Here is a 21,470-nt window from a genome sequence, read left to right on the forward strand (position 1 = left end):
CTATGCCCATATTACTGGAGCTCAGGATATTAAATGAACTGCTTGCATTTTTCCAGACCGACCTAAGTAGAAGCCCCAGGACATAAAGTCAAGCGGCCTCCCAGTGTGTTTGACACATGGAAGTGGCCGTGAACACATGTGGGCTTTATGTGAGAACTAAAGCTGCCTCAGTACAGAGCAATGTCCCTGTGCAACCTCTGGGAGGTGGGAGGTAGCCCCATTTTTAAGCCATTTAATTCTGCAAACCTCCTTCAATTTATGTTCCAACAGCAGAGAATGCTTTCCTGTCACTGGCTCGTTAACCCAGCATTTTATTTGTTGTAGAGCATGTGTGAAAACATTTCAGCTGAAATCCTGCCAATCCTGCAATCCCCCTCCCACACACTTATCCCCATGGCTTCCTCCTCTTCCCAGGCACAGAGGCCACAGTGTGGGGTAAAGGGTAATTTCTGGACTTCTCTACAACAGACAATATCCAAAAGGACTCATTTTCAGCTCCACAAGGTCAGGAATTTGTGTTTTGTTTATTGCTGAACTCCCAGCACCTAGAACAGTGCCTGACACATAGTAGAACTCAATAAATACTTCTTGACTGAAAGGATCCATGAGTGGGTGGGTGGGTGGGTGGATGATAGATGGATGGTTGAGAGGAAGGAAGGAAGGAAGGATAGATAAATAGATGATAGGTAATTGGGTCAGTAAATGAATGGATAATGGGTGGGTGGAATGATGGATGGATGGATGGACAGACGGATGGACAGAAGGATGGATGGAAAGAAGGACGGATGGGTAGATGCATAAATCAATGATAGGTAGGTGGATAGGTGGATGAATGGATAATGGGTAGGTGGAAATGGATGGATAATGGAGAGATAGATGGTACAATGGACAGGTGGATAGACATTGGCTGGGTGGATGGATGGAGAGAGGGTTGGTGAGTACAGCACAATTAGATAAGTGCAGAGTGAGGTTTTCTCTTCCCCATCTGTGTAATGGCAAAATCTCTGGGGAGAACGCACTGAGGCCACTGTCTTTTGTACTAAATCTAGCAATTGCAGCAGCAGCATTTTCATTTTTTGTTTATTCCACATCATTCTACAATGAATTTACAATAGTTTGCAATAATACACACAATAAATAGAAGAAAATAAAAACAAAATAGAGCAGAGAAAACCCAGATAAATAGGAGGCGGAGTCCACTGCTTTTCTGTACATAATCCGTGGAAACCTGGGTGAGGGGAACAATTTCAAACAGTAGAGTCTTTCCAGCAGGGACTTCCCCTGAAAGCCTTTGCTTAATTTAGCTACAGTGGGAGGAGAGAGATCAAAAATTTCTAATCTAAAAGCAGTTGTGAGCATAAGACTTTGTAGCACCACTCTCCAGTTTACAAAGATCTTTTGCATCTCCTTTCATTGTCACAGCCCTGAAAATAAAGAACAAATACAATCATCTCCATTTTACAGGTGAGCAAACTGAGGCTCAGGAAGGCCAGAGGGCCCACAGGTGGTCAGGGTCATTCTGGATCTCAGCCTGCAGCCTCAGGCTCCTGATCCATTCTTTGGCCTTTCACTGGGTACCTGTGAGCCTTTGGCTCTCAGGCATAGGGATGGGGAGGGTTGAGAGGGACAGCTCTTTCTCATTCTTGAGTTCCACATTACCCTGGTGGTAACTTTGGTGTCAGTTGCTCAGTGGGGCAAGAACTGGGCACATGTAGACTTCAACCCTGGTGGCAGGCTTGGAGATATCTACCACAGCTGCTTTTTCTATCATATTTGATTAGAAGCCTCTACCCTGTTACAGACTTGCTAAGTCAGCAGAAAGAACTAGCGTATTCTGTGCAGGTCTGTCTACTGGGATAGGAAGAAAGGGTGGCATCATTTCAGACATGCCCACTGTCCCTTATTCAGACACTGCATCTGTCCATGTCTACGAGAGTCTGGTCCCCCCAACAACCCCCACACAAAGTCAGCAGTCATTTCTTGCAGTGAAGCTGAGTAGCTCGTCTGATACATGGCCCCTGATGGGCTGAGGTCCTTTTAATGTAGACACTGTGTCCCCTGCCCTGGGTTCTTGGCCTTTCAGGACTTGGTTCAGGAAGAAATAGCCATCATAGCTCAGAAGTGAAAAGTCCACTTTCTGGTACCATCCAGAAGCTTCCTGTACATGTCTCAACTGACCAGAGCTCAGCTGGTGTCTTTATTAAAAATTCTGGGATATTCTATTTGCACTTTAATTGGTTTCAGGGAGGAGGAGCAGAGGTCAAAGTTCTTAAGTTAAGACCATGAATTATAATGTGCTGCAGATGGCTGTGTTCTGGGGCCCACGTGTTTGCTATTAACGATGGAAATGGCCTACTAAGGATATTTCTGATCATTTGCTCCTGGCCTGGTGGTTTTCTTAGCTTTCTGTGGTCCATCTGGTTGGCCCACTGGGTCAGCGTCCAGTTATAAGGCAGTCACTTTCTGTTTCTGGAGTGGACGTGAGGATGGATTGCCCCATTAGCTTCAACCTCAGTTCTGTTCTATGGTTTGAGCCTGTGTGCTCAGTGCTGTGTCCCTGTGCACCGCTGGGCAGGCAGAGTGGGCTGACTCAGGCCCAGTTCCTTCTCCCATCACACCACGAGGAGTCACGAGGCTTTTGAGGCGGGGCACCTATTTCCCCTGCCTGCAGATCATTAGGGTCTGAACGGGCTCGCAGCCCTCCTCAGGTGTGCACAATCTGGCCCAGGTATCACCTCAGGTGAGCTGGATAAATCCCAAGCCCTGGCCTTTGTCTTCTGTTACGCCAAAGACCTTTAGGGAAGTGCTCTAAGGTGCACCTGGAAGGAAGTGTAGGCCCTTGGGGTTCCTTCTGTTTACATCTGGCTCCAGGGAGTCCCGAGATATCAGGGCAGCTGCCTCTCCCAGCCCATGGATACTACTGCTGCCGGCATAGCCATTTGTGCTGGGTCATGCCTGAGGCTGCCCAGAGGCCCTGCCCTGGGGAAGCTCCTGGAAGCTGCTCTTGGAGGCCTCCTGATAGCCCTCCAGACGGTGTGGTTGAGTGGGAAGAGCACAGGCCTTCCAGTCAGAGATCTGTGTTTTCAGTCTCCATGCAGGAACTGCGGGGTCCCGGCAAAGAACCCAAGCTGCCTACACTCAGTTTCCTCATCCCTAAAATAGGAGTCATAATTGGCTCCCAGAGGTGTCAGTGAGAGAATGTCTGCCAGGCTCCTCGACCCCAGCAGGGGTTCACTAAACAAATGGTGGCTCCTATCCAGCCCTGCTCCAGGCAGGATGGAGTAAAAAGCCCCTAAAATGAGATGACCTCGCATCCATGGCAGGCCTGCCACGGCACTGAACATGAGGCCGGTCACCTGTGAGTACAAACGCCACTGCCCTGGCCTACCAGGCATGCTACTTGATTGCACATAAATTCTGTGTGTGGTGATTGAAAGTTTTTATTCCTGGGCATAAATGGGGAAAGACCTGAAGATTTTCCTGAAAATGGCCCTAGAATTTTTGGTTTGCAGCTTGTTCAAGCAACGTCCATTCCCCATGCTGCGGTTCCCTGCCCCCTCATACTGTAAGAGGAACTTGCTCTCACCTGGGAAGAGAAGAGGGAATTCATGTTGGGCTTATGCTCCTCAAGGGACTAGGAATAAGTAGAACTGGCTGTGAACTACTAAGAATTACTAAGTTGTTTTTGGAAAAGCTCAGCAAGCTAGTCATGGAATGAATGATAAAAGATGTGGCCGGCGTGGTGGCTCATGCTTGTAATCCCAGCACTTTGGGAGGCTGAGGTGGGTGGATCACCTGAGGTCAGGAGTTTGAGACCAGCTTGGCCAACATGGTTTAACCCCATCTCTACTAAAAATACGAAAAAATTAGCCGCGCAACTGTAATTCCAGCTACTTAGGAAGCTGAGGCAGGAGAATCGCTTGAACCTGGGAGGCGGAAGTTACAGTGGGCCGAGATCGCGCCACTGCACTCCAACTTGGGCTACAGAGCGAAACTCCATATCAAAAAAAAAAAAGTCATTAGATTTTCTTCTCTGGAGAATGAATCCCATAATTTGTGGCCACGTCTCACTCTGAGCTCAGTGCCTGGCCTTGGCTGTGGCCAAAAAATGGACAGAAGATGTGGGGTGAGCTCATGTGAAATGAGCTTTAGGAAAAGGGCCAGAAGAAGTTTTCAGGAACTGAAAACAAACAGAGCCGCATAGCAGGTAACAGCCATCTAAAGGGCGTTTTTGTTTTGTTTGTGGGTTGCTCAGTTGTGCTCCTAACTACATGCTCTTGTCGAACTAAAGAAAAACTGGCCCTTCCAGAACGGGACAGGCTCTTTTGCTGCTTTGACACCATCTATGTATTAAATGAAGGGAATGATCTTTAACTGTTTGCTCATCCCTTCGCCTCCTGAATCATTTTGCTCTCAAATTTACTTGTATTTGTGGTTTTACAGTGTAAAGCGTGCTACATTTTGGCTACAAGTAATACATTCTACACCGTATGGGAAATATTCTTAAGCACTGTCATACGTGGGGGGATTCGCAGTCAGGGCCACTCTCAATGGGAGAAAGACAGACACCTCTTTTGCCGGTCAGTACTGGGAGCTAGCATTTCACAGTGCTTGGCAGTTAACCAGACTTTCCTCTTTTTGTTTGAAGCTCGTTTATCCTCCACTTCAGTGCAATGAGGTAGTTGTTATCCCTATTTTAGAGATGTGAAAACGGAGGCTCAATGAAGTACGGATAGACGGGGTGCCCAGACATAGGTTTCCGACTTGACTTCTCTCCACACGCCCAGGTAAAGGGCCTCCTGGGTCTGCTGAATTTGTGGCTCTGCTGTCAGGAAAAAAACAACTCCCATTTCGGTCTGCAGAAAGAAACCAGTGGGAAGCAGAATGTCGGCAACATATTTTCCGAAACCAGTTCACCCTTCACCGTCTAATCATTTATCAGCTGTGGACGATATGAGGTGGTTTTTTTGTTTTGTTTTGTTTTTTCCCCCAATCAGTTTAAACTGAAAAATCTGGATGTATTCCCGTCCCCGGTTCCCTGAAACTTTGGCTTTTCCTGTCACACAGTTGTATCAGCTCCAAGCTGCTCTCAGCCGCTGCCCGGCTGTTCCATCCTTCTTCCTCGGTCACTTCCACTCCTTTCCTGCCGTCAGCACTCAGACAGATGTCAGCCCCTGAGCTTGGCGCTGGGGAACCTAGACTCAGTGCGTGTTTATTAATGAGGCCGCAGAGTCACAGGAAGCAGCGGGACCGTGACCTGCAGCCCCCCCTGAATCCAGCCTGATTATAGCTGCTTTCTCTAGATGCCTAATTTCCAGCAAGAAAAGCAGTTGTCTCTGAATCATACCCAGAGAGCTTTTGCAAGGCAGATAACTCCCGACTTCGACTGTCAAGGTTGATAAATTGGCCTAGTGTGATTCACCCCCAAGAATATAGCCGTGAGACGCACAATAGGCTTCGACAAGAAAAGAACCTTCTGACTGCAGATTTTTCAAAGTAAAAGTAACCCCTAATCATGTTTTACTTGGCAGCTTTGTGATGGCTAAAATATGAAGCTGTGTCTGCCTTTATGGCGGGGAGCTGTAAGTGGCATTCCTCTTTTTAAAAGTGGTGTTTTTTCCCCAAATCACTCAGCTGTCTGTTTCATCCTCTTTTTATTTTTAACCTTGCATTCAACATGGTCAACTTGCCCCAAGTGTCCCTGGTAGTTAAATATTAGAGAAAAAGGAAAGCAAGGCTAACAAAAGAGGTCACATCCTAGCAGGGGCCACAGTCACCCTGCCATGGCTTTGGAGATAAATTCTCTGCCTCTGAGCTGAAAGCAGCACTTTTCTTCCTGGGCCCCAGGTATGACCATTTTAACGCATTCTCACGCCAAGGGAGAGTATCGTGCTAAAGGGCTTCTTTCCTGAGTAATTCTCTGGTTTTATTGCTTTGCACCAGTCTCTCTGCTATATGTCACTTCAATGAGCTGCTGTCCTGGCACATTTGGGCTAATGTTAAAAGGTACGTTGTGATGAGCTTGCCAAAAGCTATGGAAGAAACTGAGGCTTGTCTTTTTAACCACAGACGAGGGGCTGTATGAGTTCTTTGATGTCATGAGCAACTACCTGACCCAAGTCAATGTTCTTTCCATGGATGCTCCAGGGAATAAAGCTATTAAATAAGAAAAATACAAGCACAAAGGAGGCACAATTACCATACTTTGGATGTGGAAGCAAGTGGAAGGGAAACATCACTCTGTTCACAACTAGAACCTTTCCTATACCTTAATTACTGTGCAGTATGAGGATTAGTCAATTTAACATAACACTTCCAGATACCTGAAAATTCATTTCTGATACAAATTTTGTTTATAAGACAGATACTCTTGGGATTTTTAACACATGCCTAAAATCAGATCAGGTTTTCAAAATGCTATACATTGGGCTTTTCTTAGAAGGTGGGACAAGAAAGCAAAACATAATTATTTTTTAGGATATGACAGGTGGCCCATGGTGAGTCTAGATTGCATTTTTTATTGTTATGACACAAATAGGTACAACAACATTTGAATTTAAAATCTAGGTAAGTTGTTTCCAGACTCTAATGGGCATCAAAATCACCTGGGCCATTAACGGATGGGCAGATAGCAAACTGTGGTGTGGTCTCACTTACAATGGAATATCATCCAGCCATAAAAAGGAATGAAGTTCTGATGCATGTTACCTTGTGGATGAACCTTGAGAACGCTATTCTAAGGGAAAGGAGCCAAACACAAAAGGCCACATGGTGTAGGATTCCGCTTACATGAAATGAACAGAACAGGCGAATCTGTAGAGACAGAAAGCAGATTCGTGGTTGGCAGGGGCTGCGGGGGGAAAGGGAGAATGAAGAGTGACGGCTTCATGGATGTGGGGTTTGTTTGAGGGGTGGGGGAAAGTTCTGCAGTTAGATAGTAGTGATGGTTACACAACACTGTGAATGTGCGGGGAAAAAAAACATTGGATTATATACTTTGAAGTGACTTAAAGGATGAATTTTGTGTTGTGTAAATTTGATATCAATTTAGCAAATCGTCTGCAGAGCTTATTAAACTACAGGTTTCTAGGCCCCTACCCTGAGTTATTCTGACTTAGTAGGTCTGAGTGGGGCCTAAAAATGTGCCTTTCTAGAAAGTTCCTAGTGCTGCTTGTCCTGGGAGCACACTTTGAGAACCACTGGTCCAGGTATATGTGGGATCACAGCAGGATTTGTCCCCTGTGTTTAAATCGGTACATTGAGGGTTAGTCAATCACCTTCTGTGTTTCAGCATTCACTGCTGGTCATCCAGTGCTGAACTTGCATTGGTAATAAAGAAAATGGTTTTTAGTACCTGAACATGGAATCATAAGAATTGGTCAAATCTAGTACTGCCATCCCCTAACTGTGAACTCTCAAATCCCTTTACCTCATTTGCAAATGGAGATAATCATAACTGTTTCATTGGATTGTTTCAAACTTTTAAATTCAAAAAAAAGTATAAAAGAAGAAAAATATTGCCATGAGAAAGCACCACCATATCACACAGCTTCAAGCAGGTACTCCATAAATAGTTATGCCAAAAAAGTATATATTTTAACCCAGTTACTAGTCTTGGGAATTTATAATGTTGTGGCCAGAATGTGGTGACACAGGAAGGGAACGAGAACTTATAGCCTTGGACTGTAGTTCCACTCAGACTCCATTTATGTGGCATAAAAGATATGTTTCTGGGGGTTTGGGACTTCAAAGAGCATTTCTGGAGGAGTGGAATTATGTGGGCCTTGGAGAGTGGCTGGAGAGGAAATGAGATGAGAGGGTGGGCACTTCCTTAAGAAAGGAGCTTGGCAAGGGGAGTATGGGGCCAGGTTCAAGTCGTATTGGAATTGGGATCCTCTTCAGTGCTTTGAATGTAATAGACACTTGAAAACTGTTGCTCCATAAGTGAGTGAATAAATGAGAGAGTTGTGAATTTGCCACTCAAAGTTGGATTCTGCCATCATCAGAAGTGTGTAGGCAGAGTCGGCACCTGGGGAGTCAGTGATACACCTGGCCTTGCTGAGCATCTTGCCAGCATCCTCTCTCCGGCATGGCTAAGTGTGCAATAGCAATCTCATTACCGATCGCACTGACAGATCCTGGCGATGATTCCTGAGACCTTGGGGAGTGGATTCCTTGCCTCGCTTGTTGTCCATTGGCACATCTTTCACGCAGACCAACTCACTGCTCTTTGACTCCTTGAGCCATTAGACATTGGCACCTGCTTTGCTCTAGGCACTAGGTAACTAGTGGCTACTTAGGATGTAGAAAGTATTCTAATATGTGTGGATTAGGATAGTGTTACCATTAGAGGAATCTAATATTCACTACTGGCAAATCTCCCTTATCTCTTAAGATTTGAAGTAATTTTCGTTTATTAAATTTTTTGTATGGGGGAGGTCATTGAGTTTGCTGTAAGTTTTCCATACTTAGTTCTGTGTTTTGATCGAATGAGACTATCTTAGAGCAGAAAAAGGGAGATGAGGAGCAGACCTTTGCCTGCTTAAAAAAAAAACAAAAGGAAAAGTTTGCTTTAAAAATATAAAAAGGTGGGGGAATAAGGGTTTGGAGTTCTTATGAAAAACACCTTTAAACCTTTAATCCATCTTGAGTTAATTTTTGTAAATGGTGAGAGGTAGGGGTTCAGTTTCAACTTTCTGCATATGGTTAGCCAGTTATCCCAGCAGCATTTATTATTGAATAGGGAGTCCTTTCCCCATTGTTTATTTTTGTTCATTTTTGTCAAAGATGCAATGGTTATAGGTGTTTGGGTTTATTTCTAGGGTCTCTATTCTGTTCCATTGGTCTATGTATCTGTTTTTGTACCACTACCATGCTGTTTTGGTTACTGTAGCCTTATAATATAGTTTAAAGTCAGATAATATGATACCTCTGGCTTTGTTCTTTTTGCCTAAGATAGCTTTGGTTATTTGGGCTCCTTGTTGGTTCCATATGAATTTTAGGATAGTTTTTTTGAATTCTGTGAAAAATTACATTGGTATTTTGATAAGGATAGCACTGAATCTGCAAATTGCTTTAGGTAGTATAGACATCTTAACAATGTTGATTCTTCCAATCCGTGAGCATGGAGTAGTTTTTCATTTATTTGGGTCATCTCTGATTTCTTTCAGCAGTGTTTTGTAGTTCTCCTTGTAGAGAACTTTCCTCTCCTTGGCTAGTTAGATTCCTAGGTATTTCCTTTTTCGTGTGACTATTGTAAATGGGATTGTGTTCTTGATTTTGTTCTCAGCTAGAACATTATTGGTGTAGAGAAATGCTACTGATTTTTGTACATTTATTTTGTATCCTGAAACTTTACTGAATTCATTTATCAGTTCCAGGAGCCTTTTGGCAGAATTTTTAGCATTTTCTATGTATAGAATTATATTGTCAGCAAAGAGAGAAAGTTTGACTTCTTCTTTTCCTATTTGGATGCCTTTTATTTTGACTTTGGCAAATAATTTATGGCTGAGTCCCCAAAAGCAATTGCAACATAAACAAAAATTGACAAGTGGGACCTAATTAAAGAGCTTCTGCACAGCCAAAGAAATTACCAACAGACAGCCTACAGAATGGGAGAAAATATTCACAAACTATGCATCTGACAAAGATCTAATATCCAGAATCTACAAGGAACTTAACAAGCAAAAAACAAATAGTTCAATTTAAAAATGGGAAAAGGACATAAACAGACACCTCTCAAAAGGAGATATACAAGTGACCATAGGAAAAAATGTTCAACATCACTAATCATCAGAGGAATGCAAATCAAAAACACACTGAGATACCATCTCACACCAGTCAGAATAGCGATTATTAAAAACTCAAGAATAACAGATGCTGGCAATGCTATGGAGAAAAGCGAATGCTTATACACTGTTGGTGGGAATGCAAACTAGTTCAGCCACTGTGGAAAGCAGTTTGGCAATTTCTTGAAGAACTTAAAACAGAACTCCCATTTGACCCAGCAACCCCACTACTGTGTATATATCCAAAAGAAAATAACTCATTCTATCAAAAAGACATATGCCCTCATACTTTCATTATAGTGCTATTCACAATAGCGAAGACATAGAATCAGCCTAGGTGCCCTTCAACAGTGGATTGGACAAAGAAAACGTGGTATGGAATACTACATAGCCATCAAAAGAATGAAATTATATCCTTTGGAGCAACATGGATAGAGCCAGAGGCCATTATCCTAATCAAATTAATGTAAGAATAGCAATCAAATACCATGTGTTCTCACTTGTAAGTGGGCACTAAACATTGAATAGACATAGACGTAAAGATGAGAACAACAGACACTGGGGACTATTAGATGGGGGAGGATGAGAGGAGAGCAAGGGCTGAAAAACCACCTATTGGGTACTATGCTCACTACCTGGGTGACAGGACCCCAGACCCCAGCATCATGAAATATACCCATGTAACAAATTTGTACATGTACTCCGTCATCGCTAATAAAAGTTGAAATTATTTAAATAAAAATACCTTCAGTCATTCCCAGTGCCTGGCCCATACAGAGGCACAGCTCCCTGTATGTTGACACTCTATGGGATCTTCTCACCATCAGCATGACCTTGACCTATACAGGAATGATGCCAAGGAGAAAGGTTGCCTCTCTGGGTGTGTGTCTGCAAGAAGAGCCTGTTTCCCAATGTTGAGTAAGTTCCTCCAGGCCAGTCCTGTCCGTCTGCGCACACTTGCACCAGCTCTTTCCCCAGGTGCAGTCACACCTTCTTCCCTGTGGGTGAGGGGCTCAAATGACCCTCTTCCTGGTGAAGTTTCCTGGTGAGGTCCACTGTCCCTAAAAGTTCAATACACACCCTCTTCCCTTGCTCTTTTATTTTTTTCTCCTTAATTCTACTCTAACTCATTCTGTTTCCTTAGCTTGCCTATTATCTGTTGGCCCCACTGAATGCAAGCTCCATGAGGGCTGAGATTTTTTTGTTTTCTTCATTCCCATATCCCCAAAGCCTAGAACAATGCCTGGCACCTAGTCGGTGTTGAATAAATACTTGGGGAATAATGGAACGATGTGTGATATGTTGTTCTGATTTTCTTCCTCTAAAGCCTGACTTTCTCTAAATGGCCAAATAGGGTTCATAACTATCGTATTAGAGTGAATAGTCACCTGCCTCCTTGCTGAGAAATCATGAAAGGGTGGGATGAGGAATGACATCCTACAGGTAGAAAATGCTCCTTGGCCTCATCAGCATTCGTCATCAAAAGTAAGTTCTTGAACAATAAATGAGGCATTTTTTTCTTTATTACATAGAGGACATGGTAGCGATATTGGCTGACCCAGTCCGAGGAAATGGCAGGAATGTTTGTGGAAGGGCTGCTGGACTCCCCATTCACCTTGCTGGGTACCCTGAGCAAGTCAGAAAAACCCCAGGTTGGTGTGAAGAGAAGCCACTCACACCTACTCGTGACTGGAGCTGTCACCCATGGTCAGGAGTTGCTGGAAGTTGAATTTGTCCTGACCTGGAAGGCAGGCGGCATGCTGGTGAGCTCAGGCCACATCCCATGGTCAGGAGTTGCTGGAAGTTTGGATTGTCCTGACCTGGAAGGCAGGCGGCATGCTGGTGAGCTCAGGCCACATCCCATGGTCAGGAGTTGCTGGAAGTTTGGATTGTCCTGACCTGGAAGGCAGGCGGCATGCTGCTGAGCTCAGGCCATGTGGAAAGGAGCCCTGAGAAAGGATCTGTTCAGTGTTGGTGAATTCATCAAGACCTCATTTCACATCTGAGGAAGACATCGCTACTTTCCTGTTAAAACAGAGGCACCCCTGAGGAAGTAATGCCAGGATGCTGTTCCTCAGAGCAAGGATGAACACCTGTGAATTGGATAAGGACTATTTATGTATGCATGATTCTGAATGAGGAAGAATTTTGTTAACATTTGGGGGGTGTCCTTCAGCAGAATAAGGACAAGCTAAGGGAAGTAGAAATATATTATTACACAGATCACTCTACACAGACAACATCCAATGCAGACACAAAAAGACAATGATGATCTTTGCCAATGATGATCTGGTCTGTTCTCCTCTCCCACACATTCTGAGATTTAAATCCTGGACTTAAACTGTTCTCATTCATCCTATTTGGATGGCAAACCCACCCAAAACCCAATGTTTGTGTGTTTGTTGCTTTGAAAGGAATGAGATGGGGAAGGCATGTCTGAGCTTAGTGAACGGAGCTGGTCTCGGCTCTCCAATCTCTGGGGTCTATGGACATTCTCTGCTCCTTTGGGAAACAGGGCAATTCAGACCACTCTTTTCCAAGCTTCTCTTAATTGCTGTGATTCTTGCTATAAGCCGGTCCTGAGACTTACCATTTATCCTAGGGTCTTTCCTAATTAATATTTTCTAGAAATCACTTCCCTTCTAGAATGAACTGATAATGGTTTGTCACAGAACTAAGTTGCACATCATTGACTGAGAATGATGTTTCATCTCCTCGATCAGGCCTGGAGACATATACATCCTAGGAAAACTCTCAGATACAGAAGAAGTTTTCATCTGTACCTGCATGAAATGTATTTATTTTTTTGCAAAGAGAAGAACTGCTCTTAAGTCCCTGTGTAATGTACCAGTTACTTCAACATAATACCCTTCTAAATTGCAAACACATTATCATTTTCCTTGTGGATCATTGTTTGAACCTAGTCAGTATCATTTTGATACCAGGAATCACCAGTCTGTCTGCCAGGGGAAGTCACAAAGATTTCAAGATTGTTACAGCACTATGAGTAAGTCCTGGTACGTTGCCTTTGCATCCACAGAGGAGCACTTTCATTTATTAATTTATTTATATTAGGATTATTAATATACTCCAGAGTTAATAGCCCGAGGTTGATAGAAACCACTTGGAGGGAAAACTAATGCAGCAACAGAAAACCAAATACTACATGTTCTCATTTATAAGTGAGAGCTACACACTGAGTACATATGGACACAAAGAAGGGAATAACAGACAACGGGGAAGGAGAACAACAGAAAACTCCCTGTGGGGAACTACGCTTATTGCCTGGGTGATGAAATAATCGGTACACCAAACCCCGTTCACATGCAGTCTACCTACATAACAAACCTGCCCATGTACCCCTGAACCTACAATTAAAGTTTAAAAGTGAAGGGCCAGGCGTGGTGGCTCATGCCTGTAATCCCAGCACTTTGGGAGGCCGAGGCAGGCGGATCACCTGAGCTCAGGAGTTTGAGGCCAGCCTGGCCAACATGGTGAAACCCCATCTCTACTAAAAATACAAAAAATTAGCCAGGCGTGGTGGTGGGCGCCTGTAATCCCAGCTACTTGAGAGGCTGAGGCAGGCGAATTACTTGCACCCAGGAGGTGGAGGTTGCAGTGAGCCACTGCACTCCAGCATGGGTAACAGAGTGACAGTCAGTCTCAGAAAATAAAGAAAAAATAAATACCTGGTCATTAAAGCTCTGGCTAATAGCATGCCTTATATACTCGGGGAAGAAAAGGGAAACCTCTCGGAGAGGATGGTGCAGTGTTATCAGTTTGGTCCTGGAAATCATCGTGATCTCAGAATTTGCCAAGCTCTGTCATTGAGTGGCCGCTGGTCTACCATCATTAGGGAAGCGTAGCAGCTTGCGTTGGTTTGGCCAATTGATTGAGATCCAGTTCTAATGTCATCCTTATAAATGTCTCCGTCGGGAGAGGGTGCTTGGGTTTGCTGGACAGCAGTCCCTGCTCCCTCTCTAAGTAATAAAACTTTCTGGGTTTCTGGCATGCTTATACCTTAATAATCCTTGCTGCCTCAAGACATGGGAAAATGCATTTGTAAAAAGTGAGACACTCTGTGTATGTTGGATAACACTGGCTGCTTTGGGAATCAAACCCCAAATGCTCAGTGGGTTGCCATATTAGCGTGTTTTCCGTCTGGATGAGGCCCTGAGGCTGTAGGCTGCAGGTGGCTTCCCTCCATACAATGAGTTAGGACCAGATGCCATGCCTGACTCCTCCATCTCCTAAAACCGTGGGATACCCTAATCTCAGCTGGCAGATGGGGAAAGAAAGGATGTGAAGAAGTAATACTCGTTTAAATACCATCAGCCAAAAGTGACCTATATCACTTTTGCTCATGTTCTAGTGCCAAGAATTAGTCATGCAGCCCACCCAGGTACATGGGGGCTGGGCAGCCCTTCTAGAGCACAGAAGAGGAGCATAACTTTGCTGGGGAGTTGGCTGACCCTGCCACACCCGGTTGTAGCCCTGGAATTTAGAGGCAAGGGTAAGATCTGCATTTCTGGATCACCTCCATTCTCTTACAACTGTGCTGGGGGAAGACAGGGATTGGACCTTTGTAGACCCGAATGCCAATATCAGCAGGCCCTGCCCTACAGTGGACCCATGTGTCCTTGGAAGCATGGAATTAATAAACACCATCATTCATACTCTTTCCTTCTTTGCACTTTCCAACAAGGACATTGTTATATGTTTGTATTACAAGCTACAACCCCTAAGAATTCTCTCTTCATTGCGTCATTTCACCCAGAACTATTAATAATGTCTTTCATGAGACTCTGCCTGAACTTGTTGATTTGAAAACCATCAAATGATCATTTCTTTTTTGATAAAGCCCTTCTTCATCAGTCACGCTGGCACTGTACAGGAATGGATGTCGGGATAGAACTGAATGTGCCTCGCTTTACACTGCATATCTGAGTTTGTTGATATGCATTGTTCATTGAGACCACCAGTGAACACCTGGGTGGATGTGGCCAGTGGGTGCCTTCTTGTGGGCACAAGAAGGGCAGGCAAAGCCGTTCTGTGCCCTGGGACTTACTGTTCTGGGCTCTCCTTTCTCAGGTACCCATTTCCCATGGTGTTCAGCAGTTGCAGCAGGAAGGACTTGGAGACCAGCCTGGAGAAAGGAATGGGGATGTGCCTCTTTAACCTGCCGGAAGTCAGGGAGTCTTTCGGGGGCCAGAAGTGTGGGAACGGATTTGTGGAAGAAGGAGAGCAGTGTGACTGCGGGGAGCCGGAGGTAAGAACCATCCCCAGAACAAGGACACAAGAAGCCTTGTATCCTCAGCTAGGCAAAGACGACAGGACTTGGAGGAACTGCACAGCCAGATGAAAGTACTAGAACTCAGGAAGGAAGAGTCCTGTCTGGCCGCCCTGAACAAGGCCCACGAGCTGGGGTGGCTTTCTTGAATTTTAACCGTTGCATGGAATAAGTGATCACTTGATTTAAAAAGATAAATAATCCTATCGAAGGGTGCGACATTCTCAGCAAGATGAGGGCAAAAACAATACAAAAGCGTTTAGCTTTGAGTTTGGCAGAGAAGAAAGCCCTGGAATTCTAGCTTCAAATAGCTAATAAGCACCATTTCTCTCTCTTTGTAAGGTGTGCTACCAGAGGGGAATCTGAATAAGCAGCATTCATTTTTAACCAAGAGCTTCCTCTCCAGTTGAAATTCTGCCTTGCTGCTGCACACGCCTCTGTATATACAACTTGAGGCTTCTGTCTCTCATGCTTGTAGCTTTCAGAAGCAATAAGTGAAGGCAGGGAACATTTTTATCTAGCACAGAGCTTATTTAACCCTGTTTTCCAGCCAATATCAGGAAACGTCCTTGTTTTAATAGGGCCCAAGATAATCAATATAAAAATTATAAAAGCCACTTTTTAATCTCTGAATAATCTCAAGAAGGAAAGACAGAAGACAGCATGAGGCCTCCTGGTAAAACAGGTGCCCTTTCGAAGTCTGGAGGAGGTTGTGTTTAGAATAAATCAAAGCAAGCCGTTGTATAGCAGGCAGTCTCCATGTGGGATTCCCTCCCTGAGAGTTTATGCAAGCTGAAATAGTAGACAAGTTCAAGGCAGACTTAGCTAAATTCACAGATGGACTTAATGAGAGCTTAGGAAGGGCATCTCCAAGGGCTGCTCTGAAAGAGGGAGTTTAGGGTGGAGAAGAAATCGTGCTGAGACTCTGGAGCATCCGGTATATTCCTGTGTTCATCAAATAAACAACTGGCAAACAGAATGTTCATCATATCCCCATCTTCAAGTCTCTGAGGTTTTCCATACCAGGAGGAATGAGCTTGGTCTGACAGTTTCTGCAAGAATGTTGGAAGTGTGTAAGTATTGGGTGGGAGTAAGGGGGGATGTGATGTAGAAGTGGATTCTTCAAATGTTTTTATGCCCTTGCCAAACTCAGAACTTAACCATGATAATGACATTGTCTGGAGGGGTGTTTAATTTTGCTCACAATGAGCAGGGAATGGTTGCTGTGTAGGAGCAAGTCCTAATTATAGTGTTACAGAAACTTCTCAAGATTAACAGAGGAAAACTTAAAACCATCACGGGTTGGGATATGCAAAGGGGAAATTCCTTGTAGGCCTTGTTAATTTCTTAAAGGAAAAAATGAATTAGTTTAAATTACTCATATTTCTCAGGAGAGACCATGTTGGCTTAAAATGGTTTCTCTTTGATTTGAACTTCTTATGATTGTTTGTTCATCTAAATAAATTTGACAGCTCTTCATGAAGCTATGAACTCTTGGGTTTGGAATGATTTTGTTAGCAGTCATTTTACTCCATATGCCACCAGCAGCAGCCACACCACTGCCACAATCACGACCACTATTGCTAACATTACCATCTCCACAATCACCACCACCACCTCCTCCACCCAACAGCATCACCATTTCTCTCATGACCATCATCACCATATCACTGCCAGTACTGCCACCATCATCACTACCGCCCTCACCATCACCCCACTATTATAACCACTGCCATCTCCACAGCTACGGCCACCACCACGGCCACACCAGATCCACATCACTACCAGCATCACTGCTACCATCCCCACCCCTATCGTTATCCCCACCACCACCATCACATCGGCAAGTGCTTGAGTGCCTAAAATGTGCCAGCCACTCATATTCTGATCCTCTCTCTCTTCTCCATGAACGAGTCATGCGGCTCGACAGGGTGCTGTACCTCCAGGTGGCTTGTTGCATTGTAGGGTAACTTTGATTATTACAAACTCCCTCCTTAGGGAGCCAAGCTCCGCTTGCATGCAGTTACCAAGTTTGTATTTCTGTGGCTAAGGTCCTTATTTTATAGGATAACTTCTTGATATTTGAAGATAGCCCTCATTCCCCTCATCCAAAGTTCTCTCTTTGAAAGTTACAGGTGAGCCTTTTGCCTCACTTTTTAGATTTGCTTTTTATTATTATTATTATTTTTTTTTTTGCTTTTCAAAAAATAGTTTCAAGTAGTTATTATTTGAAAATAATAGTTTCAAGGTTCAAACTCAAATTGTGTTTGGCAGTGTGACAACCCATTTACAGTTTCCAAACTGCTTTGGCTAAGAATTTTAGGCAAAAAGACTTGTTAACCTAGGTTCTTTATCGCACTACCCAGTGCTCAGGCCCTGGAGTTATTCTGCATCCCCTTGCATCAGATTGACCTGGCCATTCCCTGGCCCACAGAGGGACCCAGTGTGTTACCACATCAAGGAAGGAGTGGATGGGATCCGAAAAACCTCTGCCATCACCCAACGGAAACCAGCTTCTCCCTTGCCCCCAGAAATAATCTCCATTATTTACAAGAAGATGGCTTCTAGTCTTCTCCCAGTTCATTGTGATTAAGAATCTGTCTGCTACCTACAACCTGAGAATGACAATTAGGGCTTTGCAGAGAATTCTCTAATGCTTTCATTATTCTGTCTTCTTTGGAGACTTGGTATTCATTGGCTCTGTTGGACTTCTCTATTGGGGACTAAAATAATAAATGTAGCAGCAGATGAAGAATGTGTCTCTTCTGAGAAATATGGTACTGCAGAAGAAATAGATCCTGGGTGGTTTAAAGACAGGTTGATTGCTGAAGCCTTCCAGGACAGGGCATTGGATTTATATCAACATAAGGAAATCCTGACAACTCACTCATTCTTCCAGCTAACAGGATTGGGAAAGCAGCCTTATCTCCTTGTTTAAAGTCAATAGGATGCCAGTAGCTTGTGAATATCTTTTAAACTTAGTTATCTTTCTCACATTATCATCCCCTTTGAAGTCAGAGCCATTTGGCTTGGCTGCATTTCCATGTGCGCTGCTGCTTATATTATTGGGTGATTTGAGAGAGGGGGGAAGATATTTCTTAAAGAATTTTAGGACCCAGATTTAGGATGGCTGATTTAACATGGAATTTCAAGAAAACTTGTAATTTGGTAAATGTGTCATTCGTAGAGCCATTTAGACCATGAGGCCCAGGATAGCATTGGTGTGCACTCTGATTTAAAAATGCAATTAATGGATTACTTTTTTAAAAAAAGTTCCTAAACTCTTTTAGAATTATAAGTCCACAGGTTCGAAACCCTTACTGTCATAAAAGTTACAGCTATGACTTCTGGTTGACAGTTTTATCTTATTGTATATTTTATACATTCTGGATGTTTATAAAGTCCTCAAGCAAATTTAACATTTAATAACTTTGTAAGTCTGTATAATAGAAGCAAATGGAACATCAAATGAGAGCATAATTCATGGAGTTTTACATGGGATATAGTTTCAGTGTCTAGGTTTGCCATAAATCTTCCGGATTATTGACAAAATTGTATTAATTGCATTTATAAAACTCATGATAAATCCATTCAAGAAAGATGGTTTTCAGGAGTAAAGTATTATACTATTAAACTAGTATGTGATTAGCTTCACCCCAGCCATTAGTATAGAAATTTTTCAGAGCATATCATATATTGGATAAAATAAAAGAACAGTGATAAATTACTCAGTATTAAAGATCTATGATAATTACATTTCTTCTAAAATGTGTAAACTCTAGGTTACTCGAATGTTCTCAAGTATAAGGACTTCACTTGATAAATGTGTGCAGGCCTTTTGTTGAGAGCTAAGCAAAAAATGTCAATCTCTTGTTTTTGTTAGGAAAAAAATGGAAACAATGGGTACTTGTGGAGCACAGCATTATAAAGGAGTTAGTTTCTTTTTTCACTTTTGTTTCAGAGAGGACAATGCATCTAATGCTTGATCTATCCATTTAAGTCCCTTGCAAATCAATGGGCATGGCCCGTAGTCCTCCTTCCGGCCTGTGGGTTGTTATAATGTCCTAATGTCCATTTCTGACCTTCCGAGTGATGGAATCCTCAGGCCAGACAACTTACCTGGGCTGCTCAAGGGTCTCCTCCACGACCCTGGTGGGATTGCAGGGAATTGTGGTTGAAACCACTGGTTTGACTTCACTTCCTGCCAGTACTCTCTAGATCAAAAAGGGTTCATTTTTGAAGAGTACAGATTGTATGCATCTATGTATATTTTTGATTAGGTAATTTCAAAGTCCTCGAGGGATCCTGATGCAGTTCATTGCAATGAGATCCGCCTGGACACCCCTCTACAGAGCCCCAGTGTGCTACTGCTGACTAGAATGATGTCCCCGGCCGGCCAGCCTATGTCACAACTGCTTTACCTTTCATGAGGGCACTTGTGTGCTACTGGCTTTTTCCAGGGACTTGTAGACCCAGTTGGTTCATAAACAGCAGAAGCTTTGCTTTCCTAACAGACAGAAACAGGCAGGTGTGCAGTTCAGGAGCTGGGCCCTCTGAGTCTTTCTTGCTTTTCACAGCCATTTGAGGTGTGATGTTTGCATTCAGTGAGTGCATACTTCCTAAGACCCTGTCAAACAAATCCCATTCCCCTCTCCAGGAATGTATGAATCGCTGCTGCAATGCCACCACCTGTACCCTGAAGCCAGATGCTGTGTGCGCACACGGGCTGTGCTGTGAAGACTGCCAGGTGAGTCACTGGAGCTGCAACTTGACCCCCAGGTCGCCAACAGGTTCAGGTGGTTCAGATGTGATGCAGGGCAAGCAGTGCGGCTGGAAGGTTTCCCAGCACTCACCACAGCACGCACCATCCCGCCTTCTCACGCCAGTTGGTGTTACCCACCTCTTATTGTGTATCTTCCAATCTTGGGGTGAAATGCACGCTTTAATTGCCACTCACTTGTGTTTATTTATTTAGTGGCTGACAATTCATCAGACCGGTAAACCCTAGTTCAACTTTAAATGTTCCATTTGTGCCGTCAGAGGCACATGCGGTCCTACTGTGCTGACAAGAAGAGCAAGGCGAAAACAAGTCCCCACCACTGTCGCTCAGGTTCCCCCAGGTCCACCTTCTCCTCCATCCCGCGAACACCTGCCTGCTGGGTTGTCCCAGAAGTTTTGTATAAACAACTCAATCTTAACATCCTCCCAAAAGAAGGTGCCACCGACCCTGCCCAGCCAAGAATGGCAGTTTTATGCTCTCGCCATTGCTGCTAGCTAGGACTGCGTTTCTTTTGGCAGTTCCATTGTCTCATTATTCAAAGCTGATATCTGACAGAGTAGAAGCCTGAACTTTTGATTCAGCAGTTCCAAGGGTAGAGTTTTATTTTGTTTTAATTAAGCAGTGGATCTCGACATTCCGCTTACAGGAAACTCCCTCTTAGCTGCTCCACGTGAGCGCGGTGATTTAGAAGTGCATTGTAACATTTAATGTTCGGCTTTAAAATAGCCTTCATCCTCTTCCTAATGCTGATTAACTTCTGGGGGATGTTATAAGCAGCTGTATCTCCCTGGCCCCCAGTAACTGGTGGAGGAAGGTGCCTGGAAGGGAGTTGGGGGAAGGGGGGAAGCAAGTCTGAGCCTGTGCCCAGAGCATGCCCAAGTTAGGGGAGGGAGGACCACAAGGCCATGCCTGATTGTGGTTCACTTTTAGGTTATGGCTTTTTAACAACTGCTTTCAACTTCCAGATCTTCTAGAAGTTAGCAGGGGCCTTATCCCTTTGCGTTTGAGGAGTACGCAGGGAACTAAGCCCAGGACTTGCAGCAGTCCCTTGGCGTGTAGTCTCAGACAGGCTACTCTGAGCCTTAATTTCTTCAACCACAAAAAGCTGAGTCATTGGTCAGATGGCTTCTTTTTTTTCTTTTCTTTTTTTTTTCTTTGAGACGGACTCTCACTCTGTTGCCCAGGCTGGAGTGCAGTGGTGTGATCTCGGCTCATTGCAAGCTCCGCCTCCCAGGTTCACGCCATTCTCCTGCCTCAGCCTCCTGTGTAGCTGGGACTACAGGTGCCCGCCACCACGCCCGGCTAATTTTTTGTATCTTTAGTAGAGATGGGGTTTCACCATGTTAGCCAGGATGGTCTCGATCTCCTGACCTCGTGATCTGCCTGCCTCGGCCTCCTAAAGTGCTGGGATTACAGGCATGAGCCACCGTGGTCAGATGGCTTCTAACATCCTCTACCTCTCCCTTGTTCTCCTGTTCTTCCCATAAAGCAGTAAAGAGAGAGTTCCAGTTGTACGATTTGATGACAAAGTAAAATTGCTATTGTGATTCTGCCCTTAAAATCATTTTTATTAACTTGCTTACAAATGCTAACACTGTAAATGCAAATGTCC

The 21,470-nt window shown here is 44.1% G+C and overlaps 1 protein-coding gene across 3 annotated transcripts in view; it reads left to right on the forward strand.

The window, feature by feature from the left end:
* ADAM12 (ADAM metallopeptidase domain 12) overlaps positions 1-21,470 on the forward strand; it is a 374,618-nt gene that overhangs the window by 298,318 nt on the left and 54,830 nt on the right. For all 3 annotated transcript variants that reach the window (XM_021944084.2, XM_031652575.1, XM_031652576.1), the window contains 2 exons: positions 14,880-15,057; positions 19,736-19,825. In XM_021944084.2, coding sequence (XP_021799776.2) covers positions 14,880-15,057; positions 19,736-19,825 — 268 coding nt within the window. The remainder of the gene's footprint in view (positions 1-14,879; positions 15,058-19,735; positions 19,826-21,470) is intronic.

The sequence above is a fragment of the Papio anubis genome, chromosome 11 (assembly GCF_008728515.1).
Source record: "Papio anubis isolate 15944 chromosome 11, Panubis1.0, whole genome shotgun sequence".
In the NCBI taxonomy this organism is placed as follows: Eukaryota; Metazoa; Chordata; class Mammalia; order Primates; family Cercopithecidae; genus Papio; species Papio anubis.